A 21019-nucleotide genomic window follows, 5' to 3' on the forward strand; every position below is an offset into this window, starting at 1 on the left:
ATTAAGTTCCGTTCTTGGGGAGTAGTTGATGATCGAGAAAGCTGGTCCCGCCACGTTTTGATCTTCGAATAGGGTGTCCACTCCCATGAGCCATTACTTTTTATGGACTGAGTCGGCGTAATCCCATTCGCACATTTCGGCGGTTTCACCAAATTCCTCAGCGAAAGGAATCTAGCGGTCGCATGCAGTGCCTTTCCGGAATCTGTGCGAGTCTCTGACTCTTTATAATAGCCCTTATTGTTCCAAAACACCGTTTGCGGTATCCTGTACTTTGAACCTCCAGGCATAAATCCAAAGCTCAATGAGTCAAAGACTGGGAGGCGATCTGCAGTAATTGGGCCCATAGTTAGCAATGCAACATCACGAGCAATAAAAAAAATATGTATGCTCGTTATCCATTGAGAAACAAAAGGCCGTATCAACGGTCCAGGGAAGAGTCGCTGTTCGCTGAAACACTTATTAGTTTGTATAACGGGTTACATCTCGATGGAGACGAGGGATCGAGTTTTGAAACGGGGTGAGATAATCTTTCACATTCCCATCATTCCAATTGGCATACAAATGCACTTTCATGTAAGCATGCCCCTGGTGAAAAACTGAGACCATCAACACAGCTCTCTACAGCCTGATTTTTAACGTGACTCCTTTAATAATAACAGCTTGTAATATTTATCGTGTTTAAGGAAGGTATTTAATAATAAGAATTCTTTCTTGTTCCCTTATTCTTTAAATATAAAGTAAAATATCCCGTTGACACTACCCTTCCGAGACACCCTATCAGTGTTTGTACAAGCCTGCCTATGCCCTTAAAGATTAGAGTATATGTCTAGTTACTGCCTTAGTCTATAGTCCAACCTGACCCTACTAAGGTCTAAGCTTTAAAATGCTAGAAACAAAAATATAGTTTACCTAGCCGTAATTCCACTACCCTACCAGTCTAAGCTAGGTGCTAGAGAGGAAAACATATCAATTGCCTCGGTCCTCCAAATGTCTTGTTGCAGTGAGACTCCATTCTCAGCGCTAAAAACCAGGTTTCTTGGGTTATCCCGAGAGTACACTGGCCACTTTACTTTCAAGTCAGACACTGCTTGATATTAGCCGGCTTCCTTTGAAAATAGGCTCTTTCTCCATAGCACTCAATGGTAGGATTAATTAACTATGGCAGGGAAGACTTACCATTGTGAAAGTTAGGTGATCCTGTAACCACAAAGCTGATCCACATACGACTCATAATTTCAGCTAGCCTCAAATACTTCTGCCTCGTCTTGGGATCAGAAGGGAAAGGGTCGGTATTCCAACCAACGGCTTTGGTATTAGCAAAGGTGAATGGGATTTCCTGAAAGTGAGCCACACCGAGTGTTTCAAGGTCCAGGTTAGCAGGCGGAGTATCAAAGAAATAACTATAGCTTGGCGTGCGATAATCAGCCCACTTCTGGCTGGCGAATCGTCGGCCAGCCGTAAAGAAAGCATCTCCAAGCCAGAGACTTGTCTTTCCATACTGGGCTCCTAGCTGTGGGCCTGGATTAGACAGAATTGATCCTAAACTTGCAGGAGAGGGCCTATCGATTTCCATCTGATACAACGTGGACCAATTGGCCAAGGCTGCTTCTTCCACGGGTCGCCCAAGAAGTCCCTTGACGGACGCCAAAAACTCATCATCAGAGTTTACTGTTAAACCAAGTAACTGCGTAAAAGACGTGCCTTCATTTCGGTTAGACCCAGTCAGGAGAGGAACCTTAACGAACGATCCCGAGTCGAGAAGACGTGAGCTAGTTGACGTAAAAAGCTCACCGTCGACGACCCAGGCCGTAGGAAGCATCTGACCGACTCTTCTCAGCGCCTCTCCGGGAACAGCACGCAGACATGATAGCTGATCTTTCGCCTCAGTACAGCCCGTTTCCTCTAGTACTTTGTTCGAGTAGGCCTCCGTCTCAGTTGCGTTGCGATATGGAGACGATGATAGAGGACCTCCGCTTTGCGCAATAGCGCCGCTGAAAAGCCCCTCGTTCCGACCTCCATAAGCGATGAGATGCTGACCGACAGAAGAAGCTCCTGCAGATTCCCCGACAATAGTGACTCGCGAAGCATTGCCGCCGAAATAAGCGATGTTTTCCTGTACCCATCGAAGCGCCTGACGTTGGTCGTGGATAAAGACATTCGGTGGCCCAGCCTTTGCTGTAGCCGGCCCGTTCATCATGCCAAAAACGCCTAGGCGGTAATTAAAACTGACAAAGATGATAGGCGTGCCCATCTGAACTGACGTCTCGACTAAAAATGAGGCATTGTATCTGGGATCCCCTGCGCTACCCTCAACCCAGCCGCCGCCGTGGATCCAGGCAAAGACCGGAAGCTTATGAGACTTGTTGATGCCAGACGGACGAATTATGTTGATGTGGAGGCAATCCTCGCTCATGGGCGCAGACGTGTTTTGACTGAAACCTACGAGTTTAGCAGAGTTGCCTAAACAGAACGGTCCATATGACTTGGCTGATTTGATCCCCTTCCAAGGCTTCGGTGGCTGAGGCAAGCTGAATCGAAGGTTTCCGGTCGGGCATGCTGCGAATGGGACGCCGAGGAATGCGTCTTGATGTCGGACTGAGTCGTATAAGCCTGCCAATGTTCCATTTCTAATTCCGACAATGGGTGTGGAAATGTGTGTTGTTGGAGTAGCCCAAGAAAGTGTTGCAAGGAAAGGGAGAGCCCACAGCATGTGTAAAATGAGCTTAAGAGCATAATACATTTTAGCAGTATTTAGACTGGTTAACGTATTTAGAGATAGATGCCCGAGTGTGACGAATTGAGGACCTTGACTTTAAGGAATCTTGCTGCATTTATATAATTGCGGCAAGCTAAACTATAAAATGGCAAAGCGGCAGAAGACAACGGACAACGGAAAAGCCTTACAAATCAGCCTCGGCATGTAAAAAGATGGAACCGCTTTTTACATTAGCTTAATTCAAAAGTTACACAAATGCAATATCAGGAAATTGTAGCATAGACCACCTCCACCTTAACTCACATACTAATTCTAGCCTCGTAAAAGTTAAGTTGTTGATCATCAAGAACTATCACTGGCGTTTATTCCGCACGCGCTAGCAGGCAGTGGATTATTAACAGCAGGTCATGGGCATCCTGAGGTAGAAATTGTCAAGGACTCATCACCACGTATTGAATACGCTATGCTAAGGCGTCGATCTCGGCCCATAAATTCTAATCCTGATTAATGGAAACTCCCCCTGGACTGAAGAAAAAGACATGGTGTAACCCCACGCAACTACTAGCCTCGAGCGAGATAAACTCTCCTTACACACGCTTCTTGTTAAACCCTTCCTTCGGGTCAGGATACTTCTGGTGAATCCTACCAGTAGCGTTTGATCTATGCAAGGAACAGCTTCTATGAAGACAACATCATGAACAAATGAGGCGTGGACGCGTGTAGAAGTGTATTCTCTTCTCCTTTTTGATAAAAAATAACAACAAAAATAAAATAAACTGCAACATGGTCTATACCACTGTTGCTGTACTCATTCAGCCGGCAGCCAGCCGACTTGCTCCATAGGCCAGCTCAGCCAGAAACGTTTCGAAAGTGGCATGCAAGCGTAGATTCCTGACATGAGATGTGTAGGCCAATCATTTACCATCCAGGCACACTCTAATCCCTTGATCAACACCACAAAGTATGAGAAGACTAGCAGCGCCACTGGGTCAGTGTCCTGTACCAGTTCCAGGTAATGATCCGAGACATGATGTAACCAGCTGAAAATCGTGTAAGCCGAGGCTTGAGCTGGTTTGTCATGCACCATTGTGTAGCACCTACGTAGAAGCGTGAGAGCTTCTACCAGGCTCTCGCACCGCTCGTCATCCTTCGTGACGTTGATATCCATGAAGGATGCTAAACCCTCTAAAGCTTCTTGGACAGATGGATCGAGGGCTTTGACTGGGTCTTTGTTCAACTCTAAGCCAGAGAGCGGGCATATTGGGCGCAGCTCCTCGTTCTGGACTCTTGCGAAGTCACATGCTTGCTCAATTGACCGAAGTCCGCGAAAAAGTGTAAGCCAACTCGATGGGCCATTCTGATTGAATATAAGCATCTCTCCTGGGCATGGGCCGAGGGCAAATGTATGCAAGCAAGTTATTGTTGCAAAGAGATAGAGTGCGCCACAATTTGACTCAGTGACGTGTGAGAGAAGTGGTGAGGCAAGCCTCAGGGCCTCTTCCCAATGCACATTAGCCTTGTCCAACAGGCCGGCAGGCATGTCTCTCTCAAGCTGGTAGTTCATGTGACGTAGGTGCAACGCGCCTAGAGTAATGACTGCATGGAGAAGAAACTGGTGTCTAAAAGACATCTTCGGTACTGTAACGCTCCAGAAGTATTGGACGGCTTGCTCGTTGCTGAAACTCTTAGATGTGACGAGACAAAAATGATGAAACAGCTCAAGATCCTCCACATCTAGATTGGTTGCACAGCACCGGACGGATGCTGCCACACACGCCGTCGAAGCTGGGCTGGAAACAGGGCTGTGGTTTGTGCTAAGGCTGCACACCAGCGATCGCCTGACGCAGTTGGTGCAAGCTGGCTTTTGCTCATCGCACTGGAGATTTGGACCAAAGAATTAGCTTGAGTCATTTTGGAACGCAGGTCGACTCGACTGCCGGGTTAGGCGTTAGTTACCTTGATCCTCCTTTTTTTGCAGAATGTGCATCCATGACGTGACTTTCTATGGGCTCTTCGGTGGACGACTTTACCACCTTGGTCAGTAGGTGGGGTATCCTCATTCATGGAACTAAGAGCCGCGTGGAACAACTACAGGCTGTAGATAGAGACAGACGTGTCAAGGAAGAAGTAAGAGGGCTATACGAACAATACGCTGTTCATGGGTCCAAGGCCTAGAATATGTAATGTTAAAATTAAGTTTGGGCTAAGGATGCCACAAAACGGGGCTAAGACGGCTTGATTTTGGACCAATCAAACGACGCTGTCAGAGTTCAGAACCCGTTAAAATCCACTACCATTTGGCGAATACGTTGTTATACGTCTTGATACGCGCAATACGCACCCAAGACCGTCCGTGCATAGGTAGGGAACAACCAGATCGGCGAGTCCCCAGGATATCTATGGATATCTGCCGAATAAGCGTGTCCCTCTTTTTAGCATAGCTAGCTCTTCAAGGTCTACACTTAAGACCCTGAGATTTTCTCATTCTATGTCTCATTACGCCGAATCAACAAGGGCCCATTCCTTTCTTCCAGATTGTACCTATTGCGTGCGCTAGGCTAACTCAGCAGTCAAGTGCCATCGGGCTTTTTCAGAAACTAGAGTCTGACTTTGGCGTCCTCGGCGTACAAGTCAATAACGCCGGCATTTCAGGCAATGAAGAGGTCACCAACTTGACTGGAGAGGATAAACAGAGCAAGATTGACCGAGGGCCGGAGTCTTCGGAGACAAGTACCCAGGGGATAGCGGAGATTGTGAGGGGTGATAGGAACAACGAGGTGAACCAGTTCTTGGCCAAGCGGGGTGAGGTCCTCCCGTGGTAAGTCTGGGGTCCGCAACTTGGTCATTTAAGGACATGACGGATGAACAAATTAGCTCTAATGAGTATGAGTAAATTACTCTGACTCCAGGAGGGGTTTATTACGGCCGTGGTGATATTTCCCTTGGAGAATACTTGAAACCAATCACATCGCCGTTCGGACCACCGCCGCAGATGATTAGCAAGGACATGACATTGATGATGACATCCGAGCGTAGCCATACTACTTACTGATTACTCACAGCTTGCACGCTAACTCCATCGAGTTCGTGTCTCCTTGTGTAAAGGATATGAAGAAGGATATTATCCAAGCTTTAGAATCACTTCACAGAGACTTGCCATAGAGTAAGTGTTTAGTTTACTATGAGAACATGTACGAGCTGGAAAACACAACCTTGCTTATACTATTCCGAGAAATGCTATTGACGTTTCCCTGATGTTTGTAGAAACAGTGAATAGGGCCGTAACAGTCGCACCTGGTAATCACGCCACGGGGCAAACGATTCGGCTATAATCGCTATTGTAACAACTACAGTGGTCCTCATAGCTGCTTATAGAGCCTTACGGGGGACCAAGCCTTAAAAAGGGCTATAGGCACAGCCCGCCTCAACTATGGCATACATAAGGGCCTGAAGAGGGATAAGAAGCTTGATAAATCAGGCATTGCGCCCATAACTTCAATGAAGTTGGGACTATGCCGAGAAGGCAAGAAGCTGCGATAGTTTGCCCTGTATTTCTCTTATTGGCTTAGATTGGCTCCTTCTGATGGAAAACTGTGCCTAAGCGGCTGAGCACATTGATGGCGACCCTCAAAGATCTAAAATAACACATCGCTCAGACTTGGTAGCTACATCACCACCTTTGGTATCTCGGACCTACAGATTTTGGCATCTATTCTCAACCTTATAGTTCAACCTCGTTTCCAAGTAGACGCCCCACTTCTTCAGCGATGTTCATGACCCTCTCCTCAGTAAGTCGTCGCCCGATAATCTGAACCGCCACCGGCGCACCGTGATATGCACTTGGATCATCTATAAGAAAGTCAGATCTGGAAAACAAGAACAGGATTGTATTCTTACATTCTGCCTGCACCATGCGGTCCATTTCGGTAAGCGGCTTAAACTGATGATTCGGCTTATCGATATTTTTGTCAACAAAGGTTACGGGCACTACGACGCTAGTAAAGTCGAGTACATTAATAGCAGTAGCATATCCATAGTATTTGAACTGGTCATGTTGGATAGCGGCTGTGGGAGTAATAGGAGCAATGATAGCATCAAGCTCCTTACCAAGTTTCTCTTCGGCCTCTCGGATCCTGGCTAGGTAATTCGACTGGTAATTCCACTTCTGAAGCTGGATATCCCAAAGCTCGTTGAGATTTAACTTGGGCAGGTTTGGCTTGACAAGGTCCGAAATGTTAGGAATTGCGGGCTCCCCAGAAGTATCGAGAACCGAAAAGATATCCTAGCGACAATAAGTAACAGTCATAATTGAGTAGGTATATCATGGACCTACAGTACCGCCATCCGAGGCGTAGATGCGGCTAGCCAGATCAACAGCATATGTATGCCGGTAAGGCTCCCAATGGATAACTGTATGCCCAGCCTCGCCGAGTTTGTCAACAACCTTCTGGACAGCCCGGAGCACCGGGGGATGAGGCAGTACCTATCAATGTAAGGGAGACATTCCGAAGGGATAATAAAGGATGAAACTCACATTTCCATCACAGGAATAGTAGCCCAGAGTCAACCCACGAGAGGAAATCTTTTCCTTGATGGCATTCTCTTCATCATATCTCCATGGCATTGGAATGACTTTGGAATCATAGTTCCATGGCTTTTGGCTGAGAATCGACGTGACAAAGAGTCGCATATCAGCAATAGAGTGACAGATAGGTCCGCAAACGCTATGGATGGTCTCTTGGCCTTCCATGCTGTTAGCCATCTTGGCGTATGGAAGTCTTCCATGGCTAGGCCGAAGACCGTAGAGGAAGTTGAAGGCGGCTGGAACGCGAATAGAGCCGCCTTTAACTTGATTAGCATACTCTCCCCTAAAGGACCGGCCAAACCGACTTACCAATGTCGGTGCCGACACCAATTACACTGCCACGGAACGCGACAATAGCACCCTCACCACCTGAACTTCCTCCACACGACCAGTTCTTGCTTCGTGGGTTCGTTGTGCGGCCAAATATGTTGTTGATGGTCTCGCATACCATCAAGCTCTGAGGGACGGAGGTTTTTACATAAAGAACCGCGCCAGCGCCGAGGAGCATGGTGGTGAGCACAGAGTCCTCGGTATCCTTCTTACCAATCCATGAAACATAACCCATGGTAGTTTCAATTCCCTGTGATGGTTAACTGTGACATTTCAAGCCCCTTCTTATTAGGAAGACTTATAACTATAGATAAGATAGATCTGGGAAGTACTTATGACAAATCTTTGTCTGGAAAGAACGTACCTTGATGCGAACTTGGTCCTTCACTGAGATAGGCAGTCCATGCAACGGCCCAATAGGTTCCTTATGTTCGGTAAGATAGTCATCTAGATACTGTGCTCTGGCCAGTGCCAGTTCCGGAAAGAACTCATGGCAGCAGTTCGTCTGCAGGATGTCAGAAATTACACACTTAGCGGAGACAAGAAACGACCAGCTTACCAACTGCTGAGCCAAGGCGCCTCTCTTACAGAAAGCAGTGGTGACAGCAACCGAGGACAGCTTTCCAGAAGCTAGATCCTGAACTAGTTCAGTGGCTGACGATTCAGTGATGTTGAGCTCTTCTAGCGTTAGGATTCCACTCCTCCCGGGGAATGACATAACCGAGTCGTCAGTGGGAAGAGTCTTGATGCGCCATTCTGGAGGGATAGACGCCTCAAGCTGACTCTTCTTCTCTGCTGCCAGAGTTTTCCAGTCCATGTTGGAGATGTAGAAGTTCCGAAAGTAGGTAGACAGATGCGACTACACCAAGGTTTGCTGAGAATGAGGGCAGGAGATCTATAGATTAATAAAGTGGCCGATACCAAACGTGTGGAGTATACCCCGCAACCGACCGGTTCGTCCTTATCTAAGGATTGTTTAACAATTCACACGATGGAGTTTGAGTTTCAAGAGTTATTTGAAGATTTAAGGAAACACTAGTCAAGGCGCTGTGGCCGACGCCCTCTACTATTCAGATGCAGGCCCCTACATTACCCTACACTGCATGCCTTGCTTCAGAGATCTGTGTAGGGCCACACCACAGTTCCCTAATTCAGTACACTTGATACTCATCACTTAGGCGAGTGTTGTACGACGAATCGATCAGACATCACTTTGACATTCATACGTGTCACAGTAATCCCACTCAACATATCTGAGCGCACTCACTCGGTATATGATTTCCTTGTCTTGTGATATCCCCCAGCCAGTCTAACGTTTTGCAATCTATCAAACTTAGGGGGGTGAGAGGGAGTCTACCAAATGATGATGACCTTTGTATTGGATTTAATCATACTGGCCAGCTATTCCAAATCAAGAGACCACCCGTCACCCTCTTTCAAGCCCCAAAGGCTAACGTCGACACCGCTTTATTTCTGCTAGAGATAAGAGGTCCGAATGTCGGATACTGGCAGATGATATGGCCACCTAGACCAACACGAGGTGGTTGGCCATGCTATCTAGAACCTAGAGTGATGACAACATTGGCTGTGGTTAGCTCCACTCGGGGAAGAGTGAAGATTAGTAATTCGTTCTCGAAGACGTACAGAGCCCAAGGTTGTACCGTAACTGAGCGTCAGGTCTGGATCCAGGAGAGTAGCATTGGCGTTCGGAGCGACTTTTTGCAACTCGTTCAACGATAGCGCCGATGCATACTTACTTAGATATAGAAAATTTGACTCTGTGTACATGATTCCGTCTCCCATACAATGGTTGCATGTGACCCGATGTGGCCTCAGCCCTAGCCATGACCGAGTACGAGCCGCTCGGTAGAGCCCACTCTATCTTCCATATCTGCCAGCTAAAGTCTTTTCTGGTTTCAACCTCAGTTGCAATCCAAGTTTCACCTTCATCGAAAGAAATGCAAACACTTTTTACCGGTTCAAAACACCACGCCCAACCCTCTATCGCGATAGTTGAGCCCACCAGCACGGCGTCAGGTTCAGGGTGCACAATGATTGAGTTTACTTCGATGTTCCACACTGGTCGTTTCTTGATCCCCTTGGAGTCCCCGGGATCGATTTCGTTGTAAAAGGTTGTGGTATATGGCCCTTCAGCTCTCCTATCCTCCAGCGTCAACCGGCAAAGCCATTTGGTAGAATTCGTGCCGAACCACCCAGGAACAACGAGCCTGACCGGACCTCCCCTCTCTTTTGTTAGGGGCTCCCCGTTCATCTTGTAAGCTACCAGAACTTCTGGGCTTTGGGCTTTATCCATTGGTAGGTCTTTTTGGTAACGATCTGCTGAGACACCCGCAAATGTTCCATGATCAAGCCCGTCTGACCACACATAACGAGCTTCAGGGAGTGGTGATGCAAGAGATAAAATATATGAGAGAGGGACGCCAGTCCAGACAACGTTCCCTATGCGCCACACTGCCTCCGTAGGAGGTTTAAGTGGACTGCCGTAGCACTCGTGAAAAGAGGTGACCGATTTATGGGGTAGGCGTTTGAGCTGATCCAGTGAAAGAGAGACGGGCCTTTTCACCAGTCCAGTGACAACAAGCATCCATTTGACAGGGTCTACGACCGCCGCTCCCATGTGAATAGTATGAAAGAGGAGGTCGTCCGGTGTGATGAAATCATTTAATATATGAGGCTTTGGAGGATGCCGTATGTAAAACCCACGAGGGTTAACATCAACAAGGGAATTGCGCTCGTCCCCATCTGGCGGCGCCGAAGATAGGCCGTCATTTTCTAGGGGGAGCGTGTTTGAGTCGTATGTGGAAGGATTGCGTAACATTGTAAATGTCTTTGTATAAGAAAAGCAATCTCAAGCTTGTTCCTCTCAGCCTGAGAGAGATTGAGAGACGAAACCTATTATATGCGCTTGTTATTGGAGGGCGGAAACCCACTGACTAAAAAAGCGCCGATTCTAGAACCCAACTCTCCAATTTTTACGCAATTATGGTGCGTTGACGTGCTTGCCGGGGTAGAAAAGTAGCACCGAACCTAACCCTTGACCAAGTGGCTCCGGACATCATCTGCTCCAGATCGAAACAGTCAAATATTGTGGACGTCTCTTTCTTACAAACTACATCCCCCTCAACCGACAACGGCTTCTTAACGCCGCCCTCGTCAACATGAAGCTCTCCAATCGCGGACAAGCAACAGCCGACAACAAAGGCGGATCGCTCTTGTGGGACGTCACAGCAAACCTTTGGGATCCTACGACCAACCCTTCAGGCTTCGTGAGCTTAGGAATGGCAGAGAATATCCTCATGCAAGATGAGCTATTAAAACACATCACTGATAACATCTCCCTCCAACCCCGAGCTTTGACTTATGGCGACGGTACAACTGGATCAAAACGGTTAAAGCTTGCGCTCGGACGCTTTTTCACGAAATATCTACACCCTCATAAAAACATCGAATGGGACCACATCACCATTACCAACGGCTGTAGCGCTGCTATTGAACATATCGCCTGGGCAGTTGGAGATCAAGGGGATAGCTTCCTCATCACTAGACCTCTCTTTCGCGCCTTCATACCAACCTTTGGCCTTCGCGTTGATACAGAGGTGATACAGGTGCCATGCCATGGCGTTGATCCTTTCTGCGTGAGCGTCGTCCACAAGTACGAAGCCAAGTTTAAAGAAGCCAAAGCCCAAGGAAAGAAGATTGCTGGCATTCTTCTCTGCAACCCGCACAACCCCCTGGGGCGCTGTTATTCCAAAGATGCATTGATCGGACTCATGCAATTTTGTCAGAAACATCAAATTCACCTGATTAGCGATGAAGTCTACGCCTTATCGACATGGACAAGCGAGGATGCACAAGCCGTACCTTTTACCTCCTGTCTATCTATAGATCCTACAGGCATCATTGACCCGTCCCTAATTCACGTTGTATGGGGTGTCTCAAAAGATTTTGGGTCCAACGGCATTCGGATTGGATGCGTCGTTTCCCAGAGCAACTCTTTATTACATAAAGCACTTGTTCCAGGTGGATTGTACAGTATGAGCTCTTCTCTCGCTGACCACGCCTTTGCGAACGTACTCGAAGACGAGGCTTGGGTTGATGACTATTTGGGCAAGAACAGGACAAAACTCGCAGAGCATTACAGGTTGATAACATCCTGGGCAACTGAGCATGGTATCCGCTATGCGAGGGGGACAAATGCAGGCTTCTTCTTGTGGGCTTGTCTTGGAGAGGCTTACTGTCAGAACCATGCTGAACAGGATCCTGCACACAGTGAGGATCGAGTGATGCAGCTACTGCTCGAGCGAAAGGTCTTTGTAGCTCCTGGGTCAAGCTTCAGAGCTGAGGATAGTGGCTGGTTTAGACTTGTGTTTTCAGTTGATAAGGTGACACTAATGGAAGGGCTAAGTAGGATCATCGATGTCTTAAAGTAGGATGTACAGTACATCAGAAAACGAACAAAAATTAAATCGAACTAACGTGAGCCATTCTACAAGATTTCGTACTACTGATTCTGCTTTAGAACAAACTATGAGTTAGTGATGACAGTATTCAAATGGCTTTTAATACCAGGTTTACTGCCAGTCCAGGATTCTGACTAGCCGGTTTACCTTGATTTTGAACATAAACCAATGAAGGATGCAACTTAGATTTTAACGTCCAAAGTAACTCAGGGCGTGAGCCCATCAGAAAGAGAGTCTAGCTTGAAGATGTGAAAGACGGTACTAATTTCGGAGTTCCAGAAAACCTGGGGCCAACGATCTCCGATTGAATACCGGTTTTATCTTCAAGTTCCGTGCAAACTTTGTCATCAACGGAAATCCGTGCTGTGACCTGTCCCACAGAAAAGTCCCAGACTAAAGTGACTAACGATCCACTCCTTCGGCACCTCGACCTTCTGTCAGATGTTCAGGTGGAAAGAATTATTGTATATGTCCTCCTCTCTTGTAATTGAAGGACCTTTTAGATCTTATGTCCTTGAGTGGTCCCTTTTAGGACTTGAGTTCTAGGAATTCCTAGATGAAATTCCTACGATCCAAGTTCAGGACTTCAAACCTTAATTTGAATCCTGAAGTTGAGTGGGGAACCGTCGGTTCTCCCATTGTGCCGTTTCTGCCGCTACTCCCGTTACTGCCGTTCCCTGTCGCCTCGCTCGATCCCTTGAGTTGGGGTCAACATAGATTTATCTCCTTATTTTTTATTATGTAACTCTATGAACCTCAAACAGGAGTTATAAAGCTGATGTAGGGACCCTCACAGATGAAGCACTAGGTCTGCTGGTGAACTCGTGGAACTGCATATTAGTTCAGCACGGCAAGACTACCGCCATTAGATCCAATAGGAATATAGCACATAGTATTAAAGATCTATGATCTACATAATATTCAAAATAACAACCTGTTTAAAAAAGTAAATCTCCATTCATATACTTAAGTCCCGTGTCACAGGCAATAGTAACAACTGTTTTGCCAGGGCCTAGCTCTTTCGCCAGTCTTAATGCACCGATAACATTCAGGCCAGTCGAGGTTCCTACTAAAATCCCCTCTTCCTTGGCCAATCGACGACACATTGCTCGGGCTTCTTCTTCTTCGATCGCCAAAACCTGATCGTATAAGTTTCTGTTTAAAAGTGGCGGGACAATCCCGATACCAATGCCCTCAATATGGTGCTCCCCGGCTTGACCAGTCGAAATCGGCGACGAGGACAAAGGTTCAAGAACGGCGATATGACAGTTCGAGAATTTATCTTTTAGGGCCTGCGCAACACCCATTGCCATGCCAGCAGTCCCAACAGCGGCGCAAAAGGCGTCCACACCGTCTGGAAACTGTTGTATTAGTTCTGAGCCTAAGACCTGGTATCCGGCAAATGCGTCTTTATTCTCGAACTGGTTCGTCCAGTATATCTGAGAGTCCTTTGCATGCTCGGTAACGCGTCGGATCATCGACGGAATGAGATCAGCGTGAATTTTGCCGGAAGGGCTATGTATTATGTCGACCTGAGTTCCGAGAGCGCTCATAGTCCGAAGCTTTTCGATCGCAAATGCATTCGAGGACACTACAATGCTCTTGTACCCCTTAGCTGCACAGACAAGCGCGAGTGATGAACCAGTGCTGCCGCCACTTGCTTCCACTACTGTCATTCCTTGTCTGAGGCTGCCTCTCTTCTCTGCTTCTTCGATAATTGACTTGGCCATGCGATCTTTATACGAGCCGGTCGGATTAAAATATTCAAGCTTGAGGTACACTTGCGCGCATGCTTTAGGGACGACATTGTTCAAGCGAACGCAGGGCGTGTTGCCAATGGTGTCTAGCACATTGCTAGTAGGCACTGAGACCATTGTGAATTTAAAGATAAAAATAATTCTAAGAGAAAGGGAAGGTATAGATGGTTTGCTGAATTGGATGAGCTTCTTCCTGTAATACTGTAGATAGAAGTGTATTAGACTTGGTGAATATTATACAAGGAGCGAAAGTGACACATGGATTGTAACGGAGGATATGTTAAAATCTTTGACTAAGTTTTCCGAGCTGCTTATAGCTATGATCAACAAGTCTAGACTGTGGCCCGGAAAAGTTATATAATATAGCCCGCGATTTGACTTTTATGGGGCAGGCCTGAGCAAGCTAATTAAACAAGCTTACTTAGCCGACCTAACAATTACAGTCACTAGCATAAGCTGTTCCCAGCAAGATCAATAACTGCTAACGCGACACCAAAGAATAATAGAACTGTTAAGTCTAAGCAACGGTAGTACTTAAATATGCCGAGTAATAGATGCACTTAGAACATGAGGTAGGTCTTTCCTCCAACTCCCCCTCCACTTGAGCCGATGATACCGGAAGAGATGCCACCATATGATAGCGAAACCTTTGAAGCAGCATCTCCATTTCCAGAACCCTTGGGATATGACATAGAGGACATTGATTGAATAGCTGTAGCCGGCGACGCAGAAGCCTCATCGCATACAAATACAGTCCATAAAGGTCGAGTGGAACGTCCTGGACGGCAATTGGCGGCGGATCAGCTGATCAGATTTCGAGGATGTTGTACCATGCAAGACCACTGAGTGGGCACCCCCACCTAATGGACCACCAAGATTTCAATTTTCCCATACAAACTCCGAATTTCCAAGTACATCGCATTCAGCCAAGAACGTAGATTTTTGCAAACCTATACTAATATTGTATAGCGGTTTTCATGAAATTTTAATATCGGCTTAACTTTTCCCCGTTCCGCCTCGTGGCCTATTTTTCTAGCACTTTGAATTCTTTCGCATTTCTCCTCATCTACCCTACGCGACTTCATCAACTTGAGCCGAATTTTCATCGAACTTAATAGACGGAACTCCTTCCGTAATGGTTCGCTGTGTTTATCCTGAAGATAACGTAGCTGAGGCTATACTCGATACTACTGATAGAGGCCTGTCACAGACGGGGGCGGCCCAGAAACGTTGAGTACCTCGGTCGACACTTTCTGGGTAAGCACTGGACTACGAGATTCGTCAAACGTCACCTAGAGCTATCTACCAAGCTTAGAAAACGTCAGGAAGCGGCCAGATCTGACGGGTTTACTCCGAGGGCGGTCAATTGGTATTTCGATATCAGGGAGAACGAATACGGCTGGATCAAGCCTGAGAACACAATTAACGCACACAAAGGCGGCATAATGGTAGGTTTCGGTAAGTCTTCTACAAGTACTCTATGGGCTTTTATAGAGCATAGCTAATTGATTGACTATGAGGCCTGGATAGCCTCGTAATCAGGAACTCTGACCCGAAGAAGAAGGCAATGTTAAAATGCGCTTAGTTATGTACGTGGACGTCATTTATTAAGGCTGTCACTACAACTAGACGCTCTTTAAAATCGGTAATCATCTTTAAAGGAAAAGAGCTACAGAAGCAGTGGTTTCTTAACGAATCCGAATTGATAGCAGACTGGCACTATATCACATCCCCGAACGACTGGACTGACAACCATATAGCTCTCGAATGGTTAAAAGCCGTCTATCTACCCCGAACGGAGCCTCGTGATGCATCGGATGCGTGACTTATTATCCTTGGCGGCTACGGGACCTATGCGCAGGTAAGAGTTACCCGCTATATGGCGATTAATAAGCAGTCAGGACGAGTGGATGGCGACGTGCTTTCTAAACAACGTCTACTACTATTACTTAATAATACATTGTTCCCATGGTCTGCAGCCATTAGGTAATGGGATTCTTAATGTCATTTAAGGTGCATACCGGAAAGAACTCCACATGCTGGCTAGTTTGACCGATTCTGCGCCGGTTGATAAAATCAACCTTATCCGGACATACGCGAAAGCCAGGGAGGTGGGCAGGAGGAAAGATAGTATCTTGTTTTGCTGGAGGTTTACTGGAAATTGAGCAATAAATCGTCATAAGGCTCTAACACATTCTGAAATTTAACCGGACAAAGAAAAAGTGGTGGAACGGTTCAAGACGCCGAGCCCTCCTCAGTTGTACTCAGGTGATACTCAGGTATAATATTCCATCATGTTAACACAAGTAAACTGGTTAATTTATTCAGATAAATTGGCCTAGAATTCATAGACTAGAATGACTCTTTTTGCACAGCTTCGTCAAGACGACGAAGCCAAGAGGCTCTCTCTGGCGCATATAACTCGGCGTCAAGTTTTGCATCTAATTTCTTCGCATCCGATAATGTTCCCGCCTGAACCAATTTCATACCCTTGAACTGTGGTGCAGTAGCCTCCTTCCACAAAGTGGTCCCGCACTCCGAGCAGAAAAAAACGGTAAGCGTCATTCCATATTCATGTTCTTTCGAGAATGACCTTGGTTTCCCCTTGGTGAGCGTAAAGTTTGCTTCAGGAATAGCAAAGTTAACGGTGTTAGTGCCGCCGGAAATATTGCGACAAAGGCTGCAATAGCAGATGGCCTGCCGATGTAGGGTTAGATTGATCGAAGTAATGGAGTTGTGTGAGATTCTTACCCTCATGGCGGGCTCATCCGTATATGAGTAGGCAACGGCGCCACATAGACATGCCCCAGAGCTCGTGGTAGTCATCTTTTTTTATCGGTTCAAATGGAGATAAATCTGGTGAATTATCGTGGAATCGAAATCGATAGACTTCATGTTATACTTATAATTATTAGTGAGTCTATGTGATAGAACTAATCCAGCTCGTACTTTTTTAAGCAGTATTTTGTATTGCGCAGTAGCTCTTAGTTTACTAATCTGGTTAGCTTTCCAAAGCGCCGTAGAAATCAGTATGCTGCTTATTCCTTTGTGCAGGTATCTCTTTCTGCCGCTTTGCTCGTTCGTCAACCCGTAATGTTTTGTCATAGTTACGAAGTTATGTCGCTTTCTGTACCACCCATCATTTCAAAGTCCAATAAAGTTTGTGATCCGCTACTAATTGGGTTGTCAGCCTAATCCACCTGACCTCAGTAAACTTTAGTGGTGTTCTGCCACAAACACAGTGCATTCATTCAGCCAACAACATATATCACATGGAAATATCCAACTGAGGCAAGACATAGCATTTGCCTAATGACGATTAAAGCCAGTCAAAGGACCCTCGGCACACTCCAACGAACCCTTAGCAACAGCAGCTAACACGCCACCATCTTCCATCCCTCCCTCTGTCTTGTGATTTGGTTCTAAAAGTGTTATCAAGAATAGGCCTTTCCTATAAAGGGCTCACTCACGGAATATAAAGACAACAACAGCCTGACTTCCATGCCCACCCAAAGCATGCACCGTGAAATCGGGGATGGCAGAAGCAGCGCTAAACTTATTCACACCAATATATGGCACGCTCCACATAAATTTCACTTCGTTCCTTGGGCCGAATCCGACGATACGGTATGTAATTGAACCTTCGATCCCTCCACCTAAGTGGTCCGATTTGCAGCGTAACATGCCGCTCTCACCAGCAAGTATTGTTTGTGGTGGTGGAATTTCTGGGTCTTTTATGAAGTGGCCATGGGTGACGGTTGGCCATTCGGGTTCAGTGTTGAGTTCTTCGTTAGTATGGTTTAGAATCACCACGAGGAGCTCGCGAGTGGTCATGTTGCTTAGGAATTTCAGAGTAGGATGATAATAGGAGCCTTGTTGAAGAGTATGCCAAAGCCGTTGGCAGTTCCATATGTTCTATTAAAATGATAACCGCAGAAGAAAAGAGGGGTTTAATATAGTTTGTCGTATTGCGCTTGAAGATACTGAGATTGACTTTGAGAGGTTTGTAATCTCCCCAAGTATAAATACGTACCCTTTTTGTTGCAGCCTTTGGATAACAATACATCGGATAACCAGGGATGCTTTGTGGTCCAGACCCTGGCTGCGATTTAAGCCAATCGGCTCACCTGCCCACTTTGATAAAGAAGTGTCAGATCATGCTACTAATGGAGGTCACCACAAACATTTGGTGGGCAGCCACTTAAAGTAGAGTGAGGGTTACGTATGAGGGATACGTACCAGTGGCTAACTTGGGCTCCTAGACAATTTTCGGTTGGATTTTCAAAGCTTGAATAAATAACATCCTATCAGCTGCATTGTGCCAACCAAGCCATGACAGTGTTATGACTCTCCAAGACAGGAACATGACTTCTTACAGCAAGTGTAACTATGCGCTACAGCACCGTGTCCGTCGGAAAAAGGAGGTATTTCGAATTCAAAATAACAACAGAAACTTGGGTTGGGGCCTACATTCACAGGGGAACTTTTGTCCTAACGGTAGATCATCACTATCCCTCAATGTTTACATATTAACCTGTATTCAATCTTTCATGGAATTAGTCTTAGTATTTGTCGACAAGCTCGAGGACCTGAGTTGCGAATATTGCTGTCCCCAGGCAGTCTCATGACTGACACATAACCCCATGCCACACTGGTTTTTCTCGCTATGAAGGGAAGACTACGTGTTAGTGTGAAAGTTTGATGAATTGGGTGGCCTATTGGTTACAGGTTTTATAAACTAATAGAGTTTATATACCATCTGTTGTAAAATGGTGAGCTCACCAAGTGCAACTCCAATAGCACCAAGTCTACTTGTGTCTTTAGGGAAGCTAACAGTGAAAACCTCAGTATCCGACCCATTAGTGAATCTACTCAGCTTCAAGATTTAGAGCCGAGATCGTCTTTTTGTGCTGAAATGCTCGCGAAGTGACGATTCACCATGGCGCTCTTCGACGAGGAAAATTCCAGTCAACATTTCAATTTCAGCACAGGCAATATAACAAATACGGAAAAGTTGCGCAATGACGACGTTTCACAGGAGCTCAGGTAAGCCCCTAGTATAAATGAACAGCATATAGTACAAAGACTGCCACTAACACAGGCCTTTTATCCGGTCCAGTCGATGGTGGTTCCTCTCGACTGCATTTCCTATGATCGCTGGCACTTTGGGCCCAGTTGCTTCAGCATTTAGTATTTGTTCATTAGCTGAGCCATGGCGACAGAGCCGCGTCCCTGCGGGAGAAATTCAAAATGCCGTGCCTGTTCCGGATCCCTCATGGTAATTTTTCATGACATCAGATACCGACTCTTTTCTAATACTCTCATCTAGGCTATTGATCATTGAGGCTATCCAGCTCTTAGTCGGTATCATTGCCAATCTCTTCCTTCTTCTGAACATGGCTAGACGGGTCCGTTTTGGTATAGCTCTGCCTACTACGATAGTTGGATGGTATGAGAAACAACTTAATCTCTGGTTTATTGCTAATATTTTATAAATAGGTATGCCTCGTCAATTTGTCGCATTGTTCTATGCGCTACTGCCGCTCGGCCTTTCAAAGACAAAGGATTATCCAACGAAGACATTATATGGTCTCAGTCCTTCTACTACGGCATGTTTGCAGCCATTCTCTATTTCGCCGATGCGTCACTTCTTACTATTACTTTCTGGGGCGCTTATACGCATCGCTATCGCAAGGATCTGGTACTAACCATGAGTCAACGCACCCTCATGCTTCAGAGCATCTTACTCCTCATATATCTTCTCCTTGGTGCCTATGTCTTCTCTGAGATTGAGTCCTGGAACTACCTCGATGCTGTATATTGGACAGTTGTTACACTTTTCACGGTTGGCTTTGGGGACTATTACCCTACGACTGACCTTGGGAGAGGACTCTTGATACCGTTTGGCTTAGCCGGGATTATATCTCTGGGCTTGGTAATCAGCTCAGTCAGAAGCTTGCTCCTTGAGTATGGGAGACGATGCGTTGGGGCAAGGATACACAATAGGAAGCGTGACATGATTATCAGGAAGATGCTCCGCAACGGTGACAGCAAAACCTTGGACCCCGTTTATCAAGACTTGCAGCCACCTCATGCAAATTTGGCTGAATTGCAGAGACGCGAGTTTGAGCGCCGCAAAGCTGAATTTCAACTAATGCGGAGAATCCAGGCCAAGACCTCCACGCGCAGAAGATGGGTAGCAATGGCCATTTCGACGTTCTTATGGCTCCTCCTATGGCTGGTAGGCGCTCTCATCTTCCACAAAGCCGAAGAGGTCTACCAAGGCTGGACATACTTTGATGCGGTTTATTTCTGCTTCGTGGCTTGGACGACTATTGGATACGGGGATTTCGCTCCAGTGTCTAATGCAGGAAGATCGTTCTATGTGTTTTGGTCTCTCCTTGCTCTGCCAACCATGACTATCCTTATCTCAAATGCGAGTGATACTGTGGTTAGGATTGTGCGGAATGGCACTATTCTCGTAGGGAGTATTACAATTTTGCCGAACGGTCAGGGGTTTGTTGGAAATGTGAAGACACTTGGCAACAAAATTACATTTGGCAGGGTGTTCAGAGACCACAGCATGGGACCTGATGATACAGAAGCATCTTCGAAAGCCGATAATCAACAATTACCTGCCGATCAACCTTCTTTTGCGACTACAAACTCACGGAGCACTGAACCTCCTCCGCCTTTCACCTCCTGTCTGCAGAATAATCTTGGCAAACTTCCCACAGGGACCGATTTACAATTCCTCCTGATGTCCGAGATCCGTGTTATCATCAAAGACTTGAAAGAATCCAAGCCTCATCGCTATACTTTCGATCAGTGGGCCTGGTATCTCAAGCTTGTTGGAGAAGATGAGCATAACCCAAGAACACATTGTAGATTTGACCTACAGAAGGATGACCACAATGTCTCAGAAAAATGGTCGTGGATTGAGAATCAGAGCCCTTTGGTCAGTACCCAGGGTGAGAGTGAATGGATTCTGGAAAGGTTGATGGATAAGCTTCAGTTATCATTGATGGAAGAGGGCAGAGGGCACAGGATTAGTTCGATTGCCGAGGTGTAGCGTGTTCAAAAAGCTAACAGAGAGGGCTATAATGTAAAGCTAGCAACAATACAATGAGAAAAGTAATATAATGGTTAC

At 46.3% G+C, this 21019-nt stretch overlaps 9 protein-coding genes across 9 annotated transcripts; 2 read left to right on the forward strand and 7 right to left on the reverse strand.

The window, feature by feature from the left end:
- Positions 1 to 836: 836 nt before the first annotated feature.
- Positions 837 to 2740, reverse strand: EDB82DRAFT_466999 (Alpha/Beta hydrolase protein; the record flags this gene model as incomplete). The annotated part of the gene is made up of 2 exons (XM_025736974.2): positions 837 to 1084; positions 1177 to 2740. 2 exons carry the CDS (start codon positions 2738 to 2740, stop codon positions 930 to 932), a joined length of 1719 nt encoding a protein of 572 aa, XP_025591881.2. The 3' UTR covers positions 837 to 929.
- Positions 2741 to 3423: 683 nt separating this feature from the next.
- Positions 3424 to 4897, reverse strand: EDB82DRAFT_467002 (C6 zinc finger protein). The gene is made up of 2 exons (XM_065607913.1): positions 4673 to 4897; positions 3424 to 4592 (listed from the first exon to the last, which is right to left on the reverse strand). The coding sequence occupies exons 1-2, from the start codon at positions 4778 to 4780 to the stop codon at positions 3525 to 3527; spliced, it is 1176 nt and encodes a 391-aa protein (XP_065463169.1). The 5' UTR covers positions 4781 to 4897; the 3' UTR covers positions 3424 to 3524.
- A 1540-nt stretch (positions 4898 to 6437) lies between these two features.
- On the reverse strand, positions 6438 to 8448 carry EDB82DRAFT_437562 (amidase signature domain-containing protein; the record flags this gene model as incomplete). Its single annotated transcript, XM_065607770.1, has 7 exons — positions 6438 to 6565; positions 6614 to 6998; positions 7050 to 7199; positions 7251 to 7537; positions 7611 to 7881; positions 7996 to 8136; positions 8191 to 8448. The coding sequence occupies 7 exons, from the start codon at positions 8446 to 8448 to the stop codon at positions 6438 to 6440; spliced, it is 1620 nt and encodes a 539-aa protein (XP_065463170.1).
- A 929-nt stretch (positions 8449 to 9377) lies between these two features.
- On the reverse strand, positions 9378 to 10537 carry EDB82DRAFT_288294 (Oxidoreductase, molybdopterin-binding domain-containing protein). The gene has a single exon (XM_065607407.1). The coding sequence runs from the start codon at positions 10468 to 10470 to the stop codon at positions 9385 to 9387; it is 1086 nt and encodes a 361-aa protein (XP_065463171.1). The 5' UTR covers positions 10471 to 10537; the 3' UTR covers positions 9378 to 9384.
- Positions 10538 to 10729: 192 nt separating this feature from the next.
- EDB82DRAFT_511422 (pyridoxal phosphate-dependent transferase) lies at positions 10730 to 12131 on the forward strand. The gene has a single exon (XM_025736979.2). It carries the CDS (start codon positions 10811 to 10813, stop codon positions 12080 to 12082), a length of 1272 nt encoding a protein of 423 aa, XP_025591885.1. The 5' UTR covers positions 10730 to 10810; the 3' UTR covers positions 12083 to 12131.
- Positions 12132 to 12997: 866 nt separating this feature from the next.
- On the reverse strand, positions 12998 to 14155 carry EDB82DRAFT_511423 (tryptophan synthase beta subunit-like PLP-dependent enzyme). Its single transcript, XM_025736980.2, has one exon. It carries the CDS (start codon positions 13984 to 13986, stop codon positions 13051 to 13053), a length of 936 nt encoding a protein of 311 aa, XP_025591886.2. The 5' UTR covers positions 13987 to 14155; the 3' UTR covers positions 12998 to 13050.
- Positions 14156 to 16221: 2066 nt separating this feature from the next.
- Positions 16222 to 16695, reverse strand: EDB82DRAFT_547914 (Mss4-like protein; the record flags this gene model as incomplete). The annotated part of the gene is made up of 2 exons (XM_025736981.1): positions 16222 to 16566; positions 16621 to 16695. The coding sequence occupies 2 exons, from the start codon at positions 16693 to 16695 to the stop codon at positions 16222 to 16224; spliced, it is 420 nt and encodes a 139-aa protein (XP_025591887.1).
- A 241-nt stretch (positions 16696 to 16936) lies between these two features.
- Positions 16937 to 17932, reverse strand: EDB82DRAFT_288387 (uncharacterized protein). The gene is made up of 2 exons (XM_025736982.2): positions 17340 to 17932; positions 16937 to 17291 (listed from the first exon to the last, which is right to left on the reverse strand). The coding sequence occupies exons 1-2, from the start codon at positions 17701 to 17703 to the stop codon at positions 17179 to 17181; spliced, it is 477 nt and encodes a 158-aa protein (XP_025591888.1). The 5' UTR covers positions 17704 to 17932; the 3' UTR covers positions 16937 to 17178.
- Positions 17933 to 18615: 683 nt separating this feature from the next.
- EDB82DRAFT_288462 (uncharacterized protein) lies at positions 18616 to 21013 on the forward strand. Its single transcript, XM_065607408.1, has 5 exons — positions 18616 to 18641; positions 18718 to 18915; positions 18989 to 19147; positions 19199 to 19318; positions 19369 to 21013. Exons 2-5 carry the CDS (start codon positions 18809 to 18811, stop codon positions 20939 to 20941), a joined length of 1959 nt encoding a protein of 652 aa, XP_065463172.1. The 5' UTR covers positions 18616 to 18641; positions 18718 to 18808; the 3' UTR covers positions 20942 to 21013.
- The last annotated feature ends 6 nt before the right edge of the window (positions 21014 to 21019 follow it).

This window comes from Fusarium venenatum, assembly GCF_020744135.1.
Source record: "Fusarium venenatum strain MPI-CAGE-CH-0201 chromosome Unknown EDB82scaffold_4, whole genome shotgun sequence".
Lineage (NCBI taxonomy): Eukaryota > Fungi > Ascomycota > Sordariomycetes > Hypocreales > Nectriaceae > Fusarium > Fusarium venenatum.